This window comes from Schistocerca gregaria, chromosome 4 (genome assembly GCF_023897955.1).
Source record: "Schistocerca gregaria isolate iqSchGreg1 chromosome 4, iqSchGreg1.2, whole genome shotgun sequence".
Classification (NCBI taxonomy): domain Eukaryota; kingdom Metazoa; phylum Arthropoda; class Insecta; order Orthoptera; family Acrididae; genus Schistocerca; species Schistocerca gregaria.
Genome location: NC_064923.1, coordinates 459,763,752 through 459,780,720, shown reverse-complemented (window position 1 = coordinate 459,780,720; position 16,969 = coordinate 459,763,752). Strand labels below are relative to the sequence as shown.

General features: G+C 41.2%; 1 protein-coding gene across 1 annotated transcript in view; it reads right to left on the bottom strand.

The window, feature by feature from the left end:
* The window catches only part of LOC126267192 (facilitated trehalose transporter Tret1-2 homolog), an 82,970-nt gene extending 66,445 nt beyond the window's left edge, over window positions 1-16,525 (bottom strand). Inside the window, exon 1 of the mRNA XM_049972160.1 lies at window positions 16,463-16,525. Within this exon, the coding sequence (XP_049828117.1) occupies window positions 16,463-16,502 (40 nt within the window). The 5' untranslated portion in view covers window positions 16,503-16,525. The remainder of the gene's footprint in view (window positions 1-16,462) is intronic.
* Window positions 16,526-16,969: the final 444 nt, after the last annotated feature.

The following is a 16,969-nucleotide window of genomic DNA, read 5'->3' as shown; positions in this document are numbered from 1 at the left end:
AGCATATGACACAATTAAAAAGCCTCCGAAATTAAAACGCCAGCAAATTCTCCATGTTAGCATTTACTAGAGCTAGAAATGAAAACATTAAAGATGGAAAAATACAAAGTACTGAAACTGGCACGCGAGGACCATCGGTGTTACAAAGAGATAATATTACCCCTCAAATATTTAGAAGTACAAGTTCTAACACTTTCTCTTGAAAACTGTGTAAGTTACTAGGAGCTTAAATATAATATATTAATTGTTGATCAGAGTACTGCAGTGTATGAGTGTTGCGATGATACTCTTCAAGTAGGTTTTCATTCGGTAATTCATATTTCTTGATGCGTGACACCAAGAGCTTACATCAGAAAATGCGATTCCAGAGGTATGCACTTCAGCTTCCCAGAGAAGTTTAAGGTAGCTGTTTGGTAATAATGTGAACACCGTTACTAAATTCCTAACATACAACATGTAACTGGGGACAGTTCTACTTTAGTCAATAAATTGCAGGCTCCAATGACCAGCGAAGGTGTGTGGCGATGCCCCGGACAGCAGTCGCCAAGCATACGGCGCAACAACCAGGAGTGATGGTCAAGGGGGGGGAGGGGGGAGGGGACATTTCATTTCATAGTAGGACACCTTTGGTTGTCATTCGCGGACCAGTACAGCTCTGCGGTACGTCGACGATATTCTGCGCCCCGTTTCATTGCTCTTCAGAGCAAACCATTCTGCGCTTACATTTCAACAAGATAATGCCCGGTGAAGATTGTAGCACTTGTCTTCGTGCTTGCCAAACCTTACCTTGGCCAGCAAGGTCGCCGGATCCTCCCCAGTTAAGAACATCTGGAGCATTTTGGTTCATATGGCTCTGAATCACTATGGGACTTAACATCTATGGTCATCAGTCCCCTAGAACTTAGAACTACTTAAACCTAACTAACCTAAGGACATCACACAATACCCAGTCGTCACGAGGCAGAGAAAATACCTGACCCCGCCAGGAATCGAACTCGGGAACCCGGGCGTGGGAAGCGAGAACTACCAGGAGCTGCGGACTTGGAGCATTATGGGCAGGACCCTTCAACCAGCTCGGAATTTGGCCTATTGAACGCGCTGGTTGAACAGAATTTGGTACCGTATCCCTCAGGCTAACAATCCATCAATCAATGCCCAGCAGAATAACTACTTGTATAAGAGATAGTGTTGGACCAACGCTTTATTGAATTTCTTAGTTTGTGAAGCTCTTCTTCTTAAATAAATCATCCAATTTTTTTGAAACTGTAGTCATTTTATTTGTCTGTACATGTACATCACGTCTACGGATTTCCGTCCAATTCTGATAATTTTTTCGTGGTGCGTCGTTTTTGTTGTCTTAGAGCATATGTCTCTGTTGCTGTGGTCACTCGCACGGAGTGTTGTCTCGAGCTCGTTCACTTCGTCTTGTATGCGGCTGAAGTCACTAATCAGTGAGCTAGGCTGTCAGCATACGCAGAAAAGCATTCTATTGTACTGGAACTTCTGTAAAATTTGGAAGGTAGGAGACGGATACTGGCAGAAGTAAAGCTGTGAGTACGGGGCGTGAGTCGTGCTTCGGTAGCTCAGATGGTAGAGCACTTGCCCGCGAAAGGCAAAGGTCCCGAGTTCGAGTCTCGGTCGGGCACACAGTTTTAATCTGCCAGGAAGTTTCATATCAGCGCACACTCCGCTGCAGAGTGAAAATCTCATTCTTGAGACTCACAGATGATCACCAATTGCCCCGTATGTCTCTGCAGAGTTAACGTGACGCCTGTTCGCCGAACATGTGTTGTCCTGTGGGACGATTTATGCGTGTGGGAACATAGTTTTGCAGTGTTGAAGTGTAGGTACTGTTAACATCAGAAACTAGAATTCACACGTAATCTCCGACATGCTACGTCCCAATTGTCTTCCACTGATTTTCATCACGCATTCAAGTCGGTTAACTCGAGACATGCTGTCATATTCCCTACACACCTGCCTGCAATAGGATGCTACGATATCGTGTCCATAGTCGCGCGATACTCAGCATCTAGCTGCATCAATGGCGTGCCTTAAATCTTCAAACAGAAGAACACTTCCCATGACTTTTAGCCTTTGAATGGTACTTCCAGTGTCACTCCGAGTTTATAATTCTATTTTGAGAAATATTTTGTGCCGACCATGTTTAACAGCATTGGGAAAGGATAATAACTGCATCTTGCATTACATAACCGAATGACTCTCTGGATTTTTCTACATAGCATTTCGACGTCTGAGGTACTCCACTAAGTTCCCACTGTGTTGTCTGCACCCTAACACTTGTTGTTGTACTCCATTTTATTCTATCTTCATAGATATTTGGGTCCTACCAGATTACCCTACGTAATGTGTATGCCTTCTCCATTCACTGTACACTGCTGCTTATCTTCTCTCCCTCAGGCTTCCATGACGTTTCAGTAAGTCTCTCCAACACATTCCTTCTTCAGGCAGCTACTTCAATAGTCGCTTCCTCATCTAATACGAATTCAATACGTAAATCATACACATGTCTCTAAAGCACCAGTTTTTGCGTGAAGGAAAACGATCGCTACATCCATAATATTAATACTAATGGACAGCGCGGTAACTTAGACAGTCATAACATAATTGAGTTTGTAGTTCTAGAACCAAGGATTCCCAAGCTGAAAAACTCTGCAAAAATCTTTTATTACTATAGGCGTCTGTCTACACAGCGAGCACATACTGGCAAAGCGATGCAACGTTATCTGTTACAAAGAACAGAAGTATTGTTTTTACTGAGAGATTAATGAAGAACACAAATTATTTAAGGAGACCTGGACGTCAGTAAGGCCAAAAAAATGGAAATTTTTTATTTAATAAAATTCTGTGATTCTTTCTGATTCTAAATATATATATATATATATACTTTATGCACTGTACCTGTTCATGTTCGTGTTTAAATGCGTCTCTAAAGTAGATACAGATCCAGAATGGCTAGCTGACACAAAACTGTCAACACAAAACTTTGCCTACCATGTCTCGTTATTTAATTTTGGCTTCGCTGTTTCCGTAGCAAGTCGTTTTTGTAACATGATTGAAGAACAGATTGACTGCACTTTGAGCAGAGATTTATTGCAACCGATCTTTGTGTCGACACAAGTAGACAAAACCATTATGCTTACGTTTTTTGCGTTCCTTCTAGTTGTAAACTTGTTGTTGTGACTGCATATTTCAACCATTTTACTTCGTAAAATGCCAAAAATGAATAAGTCCAATTGCAGTCGTAGGTATTACGGTAATCAACAATAATGTTCTTGGAAATCATAAAAACGAAGAAACTGTTACCCCACGGCGAAGTAAGGTTATGCTTAAAAATTGGCATGCAGTGCTACAAAACGAAAGTTGAAACATCTTACCAAAAATGAACAAGATATTGGAGCCGTAAATAGTGAAAATAGCGGTCACATTTTAACTGGTATGTGCAGGCTTTCAGAGTTGCTTTTGTCTATTGCTATATGCATAAGAAAACAGGCCTATTAAGCAGAGTAGTAGCGGAATGTCAAAGGTGTAAAGTAACGAAACGTACAGTGAATTCTCCTATAACATGCACAAAATATAGTGAATTGAATATTCGGCATGCTTATGCCACGAGGTGTATTGGAAAGGAAGAGACGCAGCCCAGATATTCTGTGCCATGATAGATCTCCCACCGCCATTGTCGAATTTGAGATGTACTATAAACGGTTTGCATAATGCCCTAACACAAATCACTGAATCATCTACGCAGAGGGAAGCGACAGAAAATGAAGATATTTGTCAGTCTACTGATATTGTTGCTGCAATGGACCTATCCCGGCAGAAGAGAAGCCATACATTGCTGAATGGAGATGTCACAGTTAACGAAGGTTGTGCCAATTAGGTAAATGAACACAAATGTGACAAAAATATTGAAGGTTTCAGTGATGGCACGGAAACAAAGGGGGCAGTCAGTTTTTAGTAGGTCAATTGATACAGGTACTGTGCAATACACGTATTACCTTCATAATGGTGACTCTGAAGGCTTCACTAATGTTGTCGCTGCTAAACCATACGGTGAAACAGAAATTTAAAAAATGGAATGTATAGAAAATATGCAGAAGTGAACATGGGCAAGACTTAGGAAACTCTGCAAAGACATGACAGGAAAAAAAACTCTCTGATGGCAAATCAATTGGTGGAGAAGATAGATTCACCAAATTATACATGGAAAACTTCACAGAATATTAGGCTCTGGCAACCAGGAGAAAGAGCGAAAATGTCAGTAAGACGAGAGAAGCAATTGCGTCACTCTAACTCTCACAACATGCAGTGATGAGTGTCCACAGCATGGCCTCTGCCCTAAAGGAAAACGTTCAAGCTGAAAGTATAATATGTGTGAAGCAAATGGACAGAAACATACACTTGCACATCCCATTTCAGAAACTGTAACGGTAGAACTAAAGGTAATATATAGAGATCTTTCAGATCCTAAACTGCTGGAAAAATGTTTACCTAGCGAAACGTAGAATCCGAATGAAAGTTTCGATAGTTGCATTTGGGAATGCCTACCGAAAACAGTTTTTGTTGGCATGGTGGCTTTTCAGAAGCCTGGGTTAATATCTTGACGGGCATTCGAAGTGGATTTGTGTTTCGAGGTTTGCTATCAGGATCGATCATTATTCTTGTATTGATAACAGTCTATGGATAGGGTGTCGAGCTACCGAGAGTGTGTCAGCCTATCGGTGCACAACAGTATGGTTATAATTACAGTCACGCTACTTGGGCCTGCGTAGACCGAGAATTATTTACAGTGTCGGTACCCAACTTTAAAGGAATGATGTTCAGACTGAGCGCTGCAGGATCTGCGTTATTAGTAGCGCCAGTGCCATGACTTGCCATTAGACGCCGGTACTGGTATCGCGACGTAAGGATGATACACAACAATACCTGTGTGAGACCTTAACTTTTCCGGCGAATCGGATGTTCAAACAACTTACGGGTTTGCTGCCGGGTGACGTAGTCGAACACCGCCTATATTTCGACAGGAGCACGCCCTGCCATTCTCAAGGCACAAATGCAAGGAAGAAAAAAAATGTGCAAGCAAATTTAATACCTCGGTACACAGAGGAGAAACAAGGAAGACACCGCTCACAGAACAAGTGTCAACACAACCTCTGTGAACCGAGGTATTAAATTTGCTTGTACATTTGTTCTTCCTTGAGAATGGCAGGGTGTGCTCCTGTCGAAATATCGGCGACATTCGACGACGTCACCCGGCAGCAAACCCGTAAGTCATTTGAACTATACCTGTGCATTACTGTTGCAGACAGTCAACATGGCTTTGGACAAGGTGAGTAGGGCTTCACTTGTAAGACTGTTCTATCAAAACAACAACAATAGTGTTGCTGCTCTTCGCGAGTATCGAAGCATTTTACGAAAGTGGAGAGGCCCTCTTTCCGTACCGGGGTTGAAGAACACGATTCGGAAGTTTGTATTAACTAGCGATCTGGGAATTGCTTGTAGGAGAGGCCGACGGCCATTTTCGTCACAAACTGAAGTTGCTGTTGCCGTGGCTGAGAACGCCGGGCGCAATATGCTAAGTTGAAAGATCGCTGGAGCTACGTACGACAACTGAACACTCCATAGTCCACTGATCGAAAAGTGCTGAGAGCAGTTGTGACATGGAATCTGTAGTGCGGCTCCAGGTTGTGGTGAAAGCAGATGGTCGCCACATTGAGCAATGATTGAAACCTGGAACGTAAACACGGCACACAATTAACAAATGTTACACTCTCTCCCTCTCCCCCTACGGCTGTGGGCGATCACACTGACACAGAGAATCATTATTATACTCTCTGTAGTATATCCAAAATATCGGTGTCCATTGAACTGAAGCTTCTTATAGTCTGTGACGTACACGTTGGCAGTACATCAGCGGGGGTGAGTACACACCATAGGCAATAAGAAGCTTCAGTTTAGCGGATGCCAAGGTTTTAGACCTTCTAGAGGACTTGAAGATGGTTCAATGTAACACCGAATCCGGCTGCGTATCAATTGAACCAGTAAATGCTACTGATGTTGCTATCCCGCGATCACAGACATCAGTTTCACACGGTCAGCTGATTTCGATGGTGTGTCATTTCCACCCGGTTACTCATAACCTCTAAATTTTACACAGTCCATGAATGTGTGGGTGTAAACGAGGTAATTCTGTCATTTAAACATATAACTGCCATCGTAGTAGGCTTGGACTAGAATAATATCCCTCAATCATTATTTTCCTCCTAAAATATGAAAACCTCATAGCTTGTATTAGAGGAAGTCCACTGTCAGAAATAAGATAACGATTTTCGCTAATAACTTTCGACTTGATCGTTCCAAGACCACGGTCCCTTATATTAATGACAGACATGTCTTGTATACAGCCACACATTCATGGACTGTCTAAAATGTTATGAGTAAGCGCATGAATGTGTCACATCATCGAAATGAGTTGACCATGTCAAATAAATATCTGTGGTTATAATCCAGCCAAGTTGGAAAATGGAATTTGTCTCTTCATAAAACTGCTATTTATTACTGTTTCTTCCTTTTGAGTTCATATAGCTAATGCGACGAGAGACAATTGATCTTATGTATGCTGTGAGTGGAATGTGGAGTCATCAGTCAGTATATGGTGCACAAAACCGAATTTTATGTGAAAGTGAAGAAAGCAGCAGCACCTCGATGATAGCTGTAAAGTTCAAATCCCATGTCCACTATACTTCCCGAGACTTACAATCGTCCGCTAACTTCCGCTTAGGACGTCCATGTTGGGTCAATAGCTGAACTGGAAGAAACCGTGAAACGCTATTTCTGATGTCATACTTCAAATGAACAACAACAAAATTATCTAAATGTTGTTTAATAAATGCGATTAGGAGTGTCTGAACAATCAAACCAACAATGTGAAAGAATTTCATTTCAGCATAAAAAACACATCCTCTCTTTCTAAAGAATAATATCTTTTTTTGTGTTAGATCAAGTTGCGAAACCTGTGAAGACCGCAGAGCTACGAAACAGGAGATGCAAACTCATACTGGAAGCACATTCCAGCTCCTGATGGAATGTTAACCAAGTTCCAGAACCCTCTTCCCTTCTTTTCTGTTTAACAGATGCGTAATGCCTTCCAGTGGCAGAAACAGAGTGCGCACATGATGATTTTACAAACTTCCAGGGATGATGGAGAAGGGTAAATTTATCAATTTGAGGGAGCTACTCTTGTCTGGCAACAATCAATTCGAAAATTATAAGCGAATATCGTTCTCATACCTTCTACAGTGAACCTCTTCTGCTGCAAGCTCTTTCCTTCCCATATTTTTGGAGGAGGCAGTATGGACGAAGACAAGAAAAAATTTTCTAGTAACCACGGGTTTTAAAATTCGTACCTTCCCATTGCCAGAGGTATGGGAACGATTTTCGCTTATAACGTTCGACTCGATCATTCCCACACCACGGTCGCTTACATCAAACTCATACATTTACTGTTCTCCATCTTCCCTGAAATTTTGTAAGACTGTCATTGAATCATCCTTTATATTATGTAAAAAATCCTCTCAACTGACTATATTTTAGATTTTTATCCCCGAATGCTCCAAATCAGGGTTTTCTAATTTTCCTCAAGGCTTTCCTTCGCATAACAATGTTATATCCTGCAGTTGCTATCGTTTCACCAGGTTATGATAAAAAAACACAAGCGAATCTTGCGAACCCTCATGATGGAGCCTATACTCTGAAATACGTATCGGAAAGAAGAAATTAAAAAGACAGAAACACAGGCAGTTGACGGACTTTTACTCTCTTTCCTAACTCGATACCTCGACCTCAATGAATGGTTATCTCATAAACAGGTTACTATTTTGATGTATTTCCCTGATTCTTGATTGTATACAAGATGTAACAACTGAGGTGTGGGGGGTTAGGCGAAAGAACCATCTTCACCAGTTGCGTGTGGCAGCGGTCGGAAATCATGTTTCCCAAATTTGTTGCAGATAAATATTAGCATGTTTGATAAGTTGCAATAATATTTTTTGTTTCAGCATACGTAACTAGTTGAAATAATCTTGTCATCCACATTTTAACACTGTACGTACTTCCCGTCAGCAAAAGGTTCGAAATAATTTTCTCTTCCTTTTTCATTCTTAGATTCTGTATTTACGAAACAGAGACTACAACTCATAGTGAAAGTTATATTTGTTTTTCGACGTAAATGTATTCTGTTCTCCGTCTCACTAAATCTGCAGGCCGTATTTGTCAGGTTCATATTTGTCCCTTGATAAAGGAGTTCAGTATAGCTAACTATGACAGCTGTGATAACACTGTGACCTTTGTATTTCAGAGCTGGGTATTACCACATTGTATGTCGGGAGCAAATCTGTAATAACCATTCCTCTTGACAATAAGTTGATCAGTTGACGGGAGTTCGATTAGAAGTGCTATCGAGAGGACAGTAGCTGATAATGTTTCACGATAACGATCGGTTAGAGTATTTTTTCAGCTACAAACTGAAGGAGTCGGAAGTTAGCAAGTTTATCTACCGACTTAAAAGGCGACGGTTCAGAGCATAGATGTAATCTCTCGGACACAACTGTAGAGGCTATAATCTCTTAATCTCTGATTATCTAAAGGTAAAGAAGTCACAGCTGCATGGCTCAAATCTTGTATCTCAAAAATTGCCAGCATCGATGCACCGACAAGACAAGTTCTCGTTTCACGCAGCTATCGACACATCTCGGCGCAGATGGTACATTCGTCTTAACCTTGGTTTCATGTAGTGGAGGCTGCTGTACCTAGAGGGTAGTGTACGTAAGAACATATGACGTTTTCTGGTCTGAGTGTGCAGTTTCCTCCATTTTCTACAGTTTTTGTTGCAGCTTGAGGTGAGATTGTTTTGTGCAGCATTTGTAAATATTTCGAGTTCTACATTTTTAAGTGCTGTACAGTATATTAAAGCCATTTATAATATTGTATACTGTATAGTCTATACAGTATTTTTTCCTTTCCTTAATCGAATTTTTATGTTGTTCACAAACTCCAACATCTGAATTTTCCACGCTCTTTAAGACCATAGAAGCATGGTCTTTTCCGAATGTACTTCTGACCAAGAAGCGGTTCTAGTAGGTGGAGTCCAAAGTTTTGTCCATTATACCTTTTGCGTTCTAGTGGAGATATTTCCGTAGAAACTTTCATTCCAATACACATATTTCTTTATATCTAACCGAGAACTGAAATACCAGTTTTCACCTAGATTTAGCTATAATTTTTTTATAAATCAATATTTTCATACAATTTTTTATCCCCTGTTTCACCCACTCAGGAGTGGAATTTCCAACAGCCTCCTTTTAAACGACGCCACAGTATAAGTTCCACACCCTCTCCAAAGTTAAAGGTTTTATCTTTATCGGTTTCGGCTGGTGGCAGATGGTGAGTCAGTGGCCCTGTTTCACCTCCTTAGGGGTTGAATTCCCAAAACCAGTGAAACACGTATTTTTCATTTCCGACCGAGAAGCCAAACACTAATATTCAAGCATTCATGTTTTCATAAAACGTTTCCAAAAGTAGCGAAATGCGTAATTTTTTCCTTTCTAACAGAGAAGTCAAATAAAAATTTTGTAGATTTAGCTTCAAAAATGATTGCATAATGAATTATTTCCATAAAAACTTTCATCCTCTATATCAACCCTAATATGAGTTAACTTTACAAAAACAGTAAAACGATTTATTTCTAGTTGAGAATCAAAATTCAAAATTTCGTGGATTTAGCTTTAAAAACGCTTGCATAATGAAATCTTCTCACGAAACGTTTCATCCATTATTTTCACACCATAGGGGTTGAATTCCAAAAACACTGAAACATATAATTTCGTTTGCAACTGGGAAGTCAAATACCAGTTTTTAAAGATATAGCTTCAAAAATAGTATAGCATTTTCTTTAACAATGATTTATTTCCAAAAAAGCTTTCACTCATTTTTTACGCACTTCGTGATTGAATTTCCAAAAATACTGAAACTGCAATTTTTTTTAAATTTGTGATTGAGAAACCAAATTCCAGTTTTCGTAGTTGAAACTTCAAAATCGTCTTAATACCGACGTACACAATTGGCCATTAAAATTGCTACACCACGAAAATGACGTGCTACAGACGCGAAATTTAACCGACACGAAGACGATGCGGTGATATGCAAATGATTACCTTTTCAGAGCATTCACACAAGGTTGGCGCCGGTGGCGACACCTACAACGTGCTGACATGAGGAAAGTTTCCAACCGATTACTCATACACAAACAGCAGTTGACCGGCGTTGCCTGGTGAAACGTTATTGTGATACCTCGTGTAAGGAGAAGATGCTTACCATCACGTTTCCGACTTTGATAAAGGTCGGATTGTAGCCTATCGCGATTGCGCTTTATCGTATCGCGACATTGATGCTCGCGTTGGTCGAGATCCAATGACTGTTAGTAGAATATGGAATCGATGGGTTCAGGAGGGTAATACGGAAGGCCGTGCTGGATCCCAACGGCCTCCTATCAATAGCAGTCGAGATGTCAGGCATCTTAACCGCATGGCTGTAACGAATCGTGCAGCCACGTCTCGATCCCTGTGTCAACAGATGGGGATGTTTGCAAGACAAAAACCATCTGCACGAACAGTTCGACGACGCTACATCATAGACACGAGCGCCTGCGACGGTATATTCAACGATGAACCTAGGTGCACGAATGACAAAACGTCATTTTTTCGGATGAATCCAGGTTCTGTTTACAGCATCATGATGGTCGCATCCGTGTTTGGCGACATCGCGGTGAACGCACATGGAAGCGTGTATTCGTCATCGCCATACTGGCGTATCACCCGGCGTGATGGTATGAGGTGCCATTGGTTACATGTCTCCGTCACCTCTTGTTCACATTGACGGCACTTTGAACAGTGGACATTACATTTAAGATGTGCTACGACCCGTGGCTCTACCCTTCGAAACCCTACATTTCAGCAGGATAATGCACGACCGCATGTTGTAGGTCCTATACTGGCCTTTCTGGATACAGAAAATGGTCGACTGCTGTCCTGGCCAGCACATTCTCCAGATCTCTCACCAATTGAAAACGACTGGTCAATGGTGGCCGAGCAACTGGCTCGTCACAATACACCAGTCCCAGTCTTGATGTGCTGTGGTATCGTGTTGAAGCTGCATGGGCAGCTGTACCTGTACACTCCATCCCAGGAGTATCAAGGCCGTTATTACGGTCAGAAGTGGTTGTTCAGGGTATTTATTTCTCAGGATCTATGCACCCAAATTGCGTGAAAATGTAATCAATGTCAGTTCTAGCATAATATATTTGTCCAGTGAATACCCGTTTATCATCTGCATTTCTTCTTGATGTAGCAATTTTAATGGCCAGTAGTGTATTTTCAAAAGACCTTTCATCTATAATTTCACCCCCTTTGGGGTGTAACTTCGAAAAATCCCTTCTTAAATGGCGCTTACAGTATAAGATCAACACTATCTCCATATTTCAAGTTTCTTCCTTAGCAGTTTGGGCTGGGAAGATGAGGCAGTGAGTGAGAGAATGAGTCAGTCAGTCAGTCGGGACATTGCCTTTTATACAGGGTGTCTCACGCTGCTGGTAATCGTGATGTGATTGACGTACTACGTCAGTAGAGTGTTAATGTATGGTGTGGTATTGTAAGACAAAACATCATTGGCCCATATTTCATCGATGGCACTCATAAAGAGGGACAGTTTAGTCCCTTCTTGAGCTGTACCTTACTTGAACCGGTCCACCTCTTTTAATGCGTCAAATAATGCTGTATCAGAATTATGGATGTCTTGCGCATAATGTTTGTTGTTGCGAAATGACAACTAGAGGCACAATTAGTGGCAATACACTTGGTTTAACGTTTCTAAACCTCGTAAGTTCTGAAATATGTGGCTTGTAAAGGATAGCAACGGCGTCACAGTTTCTGACGTAATGCATCGCGTGTAGTACTGTGCTGAGAGCAGGGGCTGCCTGCACTGGCGCCTGTATCCTGCCGTAAACATATCAATATCATCGGGGCACGCTTTACCTTCAGTGTAAAAGTGTCTCCTAATCCGGTGTGCTGAACTGCTCTCATACAGTAACCTAATTTACATACGTTGCCACATTAAAACCTGTTTTCTTGTGGCTTCTTACATTTGCAGTCATCAAGTCGGTATGCTAGTCTTCGGTAATGTAGAAAAACTAGATATTACTTAACGGCGAATGTCAGCGAAACGCAACCGCAGATGTGACACTATATGCTGAACGCTTACCAGATCGACAGTGTCCGTCACGTCGAACCATTGGCAACACCTGCAAGATACTCATGGAAACAGGAAGCTGGGCTCCCAGAAAACGTCGACGAACAACGCCAGCGACTGGCAATGGAAATTAAATAGCTGTTTTGGCTGCTATAGAGCGCAGTCTTTAGGTGGGTGTGCGAGAAATCGCACGAGGTGTAGGAATAAGTTACAAAATCTTGCATAGGCACCGGTTTCATCCGTTAAATATCTCACTGCACCAAGAACTGCATGGGAATGACTTTGAATCCCGCATTGCATTCTGTAGTTTTGCACTTCATCAGTTGCAAGGTAATCCAGTATTCCTAAGCAACACGTTGTTTACGGACGAGGCTTCATTTACAAATCATGGTAATGTGAATCTGCGAAACATGCACTACTGGTCCGTGCAAAATCCCCACTGGATTCGCCAAGCTGCTCATCAACGACAGTGGAGTGTCAATGCTTGGTGCAGTATCACTGCTAACTGTATTGTAGGTCCCTATCTTTACAGTGGAGCGTTGAATGGACAGCGATATGCATCATTTCTTCAACGCAGACTAGTGCTCTAGTATTGGAAACGCATCTATCTATCAATGTGGTTGGAACATGATGGATGTCCCGCACACAATGTAAAAGTTGCCAAAGACGTTCTAGATGCGACATTTCCAAATAGGTGGATGGGACAGGGAGATACTGTGCGATGGCCAGCACAGTCCTCCGACTTGACGCAATTAGGCTTCTTTCTCTGGGGCGCAGTGAGAGACAGAGTGTATCAAAAACTCCCAACGACAGTAGAGGATATGTAACATCGTATTACTGCGGCAATATCAGTAGAAACTCTATAATCTGTGCAACACTCTCTCGTTACCCATGTGCAAACGTGTATTAATGCAAACGGAGTGCACTTCGAACATATGTTGACGTGACACAGTTTCATTGGTCAAGATGTGGGTATATTTTCAATGCTGGATGTAATGCACAACAATACAGTTTCTGTGGACGACAGGGAACTAGTAAGTGTGTTTAGCAAAGTGAGTTCAAGTGTGTTACCTCTAATTGTAGCTCTACTTGTCATTTTGTTAGAATAAACATAAATTTACGATTTGAAAAAGTAACTTTGCGTTGGACGTGTTACTTGTTTATTTTTGTGGATTGTGCATAACTTCCCATTGTATGAGCTCCTGACACCGGCAGCGTGAGGTGCACACTTGAGTCTCAGGACGTGCGCTTCATATGTTTCAAGCGTCAACTTCGCTTCGCAATTACTCGGAATGTAATTGACGTATTGCGATGCAACCAACGCCATTGTTTTTGTGATTTTTCGTGCAACTGATTGCATACGAAATAATTACGGTGTCCATTTAAAAATACACAAGTTTTTGTTGAAAATAGTATTTGTTGAGTTTTAAAATTTCATATAGTATTAGGTTTCCTAAGCCCCTACCGTAAGTTCATGCTGATGAAACCCGTTTTTTAATATCTTTTGTTGTTCCAGAGATATTTAAGGTGGCAGAGTTAGGTGAGACATCCTGTGTATAGAGATCCTGTAGTTACACAATTTTATAGTGAGTAAAATTCCGTATAAAACGTCGTGGCAGATTAAAACTATGTGCCGCATCGAGACTCCCGCGAGCAAGTGCTCTACCATATGACCTACCCAAGCACGACTCAAGACCTGTCCTCACAGCATTAATTCCGCCAATACCACCACTCCTGCCTTCCAACTTCACACAAGTCCTCCTGCAGACCTTGGAAAACTAGCACTCCTGGAACGTAAGAGACGAGGTACAGGCGAAATTACAGCTGTGAGGACGGGTCGTGAGTCGTGGTTGGGTAGCTCAGATGGTTGCCGGCACGGTAGTTCAGCGTGTTCGGTCAGAGGCTTAGCTGCCGTCTATAATAAAAAAACTGAGTGAAGGATCAACGATGAACTTGAACAGGTGTCATGGGACGTCCGCGTCTACATCCATACTCCGCAGGCCACCTGACGGTGTGTGGCGGAGGGTACCCTGAGTACCTCTATCGGTTCTCCCTTCTATTCCAGTCTCGTATTGTTCGTGGAAAGAAGGATTGTCGCTATACCTCTGTGTGGGCTCTAATCTCTCTGATTTTATCCTCATGGTCTCTTCGCGAGATATACGTAGCAGGGAGCAATATACTGCTTGATTCTTCGGTGAAGGTATGTTCTCGAAAGTTTAACAAAAGCCCGTACCGAGCTACTGAGCGTCTCTCCTGCACAGTCTTCCACTGGAGTTTATCTATCATCTCCGTAACGCTTTCGCGATTACTAAATGATCCTGTAACGAAGCGCGCTGCTCTCCGTTGGATCTTCTCTATCTCTTCTATCAACTCTATCTGGTACGGATCCCACACTGCTAAGCAGTATTCAAGCAGTGGACGAACAATCGTACTGTAACCTACTTACTTTGTTTTCGGATTGCATTTCCTTAGGATTCTTCCAATGAATCGGTCTGGCACCTGCTTTACCAACGATCAACTTTATATGATCATTCTATTTTAAATCACTCCTAATGCGTACTCCCAGATAATTTATGGAATTATCTGCTTCCAGTTGCTGACCTGCTATTTTGTAGCTAAATGATAAGGGATCTATCTTTCTATGCATTCGCAGCGCATCACACTTGTATACATTAAGATTCAATTGCCATTCCCTGCACCATGCGTCAATTCGCTGCAGATCCTCCTGCATTTCAGTACAGTGAAAATTTCGTGCTGGAAAATTCAGGAAGTTTTTAAAACTAGTTATATAACGTGTCGAACACATGCAACGAACAATAACGAACAAAATGAGATCAGCAAAAAAAAAAAAAAAAAAAGACGGTAGAGCACTTACCCGCGAAAAGCAAATGTCCTGAGTTCGAGTATCGGGGAGGCGCACAGTTTCAATCTGCCAAGAAGTTTCATTTCAGTGCACACTTCACTTCAAAGTGAAAATTTCATTCTGGAAAACTAGTTATATAACGAGTAGGAGGTTAAGACATACTTCGCCTGTCGTTCACCATCTCGTACCTTGAAACTGAAGAAGGTCTTTTATCGTGAAATGTGTGATATTTGCAAATTAATTGAGTTTCTGTAATGTCTTAACTATTAAAGCCATCTTGAAATTGAGTTAGTTTCGAATAGCTTTAATTTCAAAATGTATTTATCTTTTAACTGCATTTTGATACTACTTCAACTTAATTTGATTTCTCTTACTAATTATCGGCGTGTAGTAGAGTAATAATGTGAGAGATGGACGACAAAATGCAGTGATGCAATTTCTCTGGTTTTCTCGGCGCGTTTGATTAATGGTGTGCTTCCGCGTGTTGTGCCAAGCACTTGTTTCCATTTATACACTAAATACAACACTGACAAGATTTTCTTAAATCCAACACTTTTAAATTTCGGGAGAGTATTTGTTCCTAAGCACATGATCATGCTGTGCCTTGGACCACGTTTTTACAATTGTAAAAACCATGATTTTCTGAAGTAATTTTTGTAGTTTCAGAAAAAAGACGGCAGCACATAAAAAGTGAATGCCTTCATTTAAAAATGAAATAAGAAAATACATTAAACTTGTGTCTGAAAACTGTTGCAAGGCTCTACACTCTTACCTACTCAGTTTCGAAATATACTCTATACTGGCATATGGTCAGCATATTTAGTTTCAAGGTTGATGGTAGAAAAGTTCCAAAATCAACAGAATGGGTGCATTATGAAATATGTGTCTTTTACTACAGTTTAAGGAACTGTTCCTAAGCAGCTTGAATGTGTTTAATAGAAGTCATGGTCATAAAACTTGTGAATGATATCGTATTTATTTCCCAATAATCGAACAGGCATTAAGCATTTCATTCACTATCAGCGTTTTGGACATAAAAAACAGTTGTAAAGCTTTTACGTAGTTCTTACTTAAGTTGAATAAGCCCTATATTCATTATTACCCTTTTATCATTGGACAATGGACTATCGGATGTAAAAGGAATATTAGTCAGTTATGTACCACCCGAATCAATGAACAATATGTTTTCCATGCATGTATCATCCGTCATTCATAGTGCAGTTGAGTATGACTGTAGTTACACCACGGAAGAAATGCACGTGGAAAACGTAGACCCACCTGTTACGGCAGCGATGATCTGCAGGGGAAAGCGACGCATTTCGGCCTCTTGTCCACACGGCTCTCGACACACAATCCGGAGTTCAACAGTCCGCACTCCTATATACGTACATCAGATAAACGTCTTAGTGACCATGTCTCTCTTATCTACCGTTAACACTTGGAGCTCTCAACTCAGCACACGATTATTGTAAGCAGAACTGGCGAATGCGATGTCTTAGCTAATGGTGCTGTGCAAAGAAATTTTTCTGTTTGTTATTCCTTCACTCTTAGGAATATTTGGAGGGATGATACTTTTTCTTTTACTGTAATAGTCTCTTTCATTTCCTTCTCTTCTGCACAAACCTGTTAATCTCCCATTATCTCCTGCATCGAACATACTAAGTAATATATGTAGTAAGCATTTTCCACTATTTTCCCTTTTAAGTCTTTTCTCCTTTTAAGGTGAGGTAAGATTTTATTCCTTATCGAATGTCGAGCCACTCTGCGCCTGTTCTTGGTGACAGA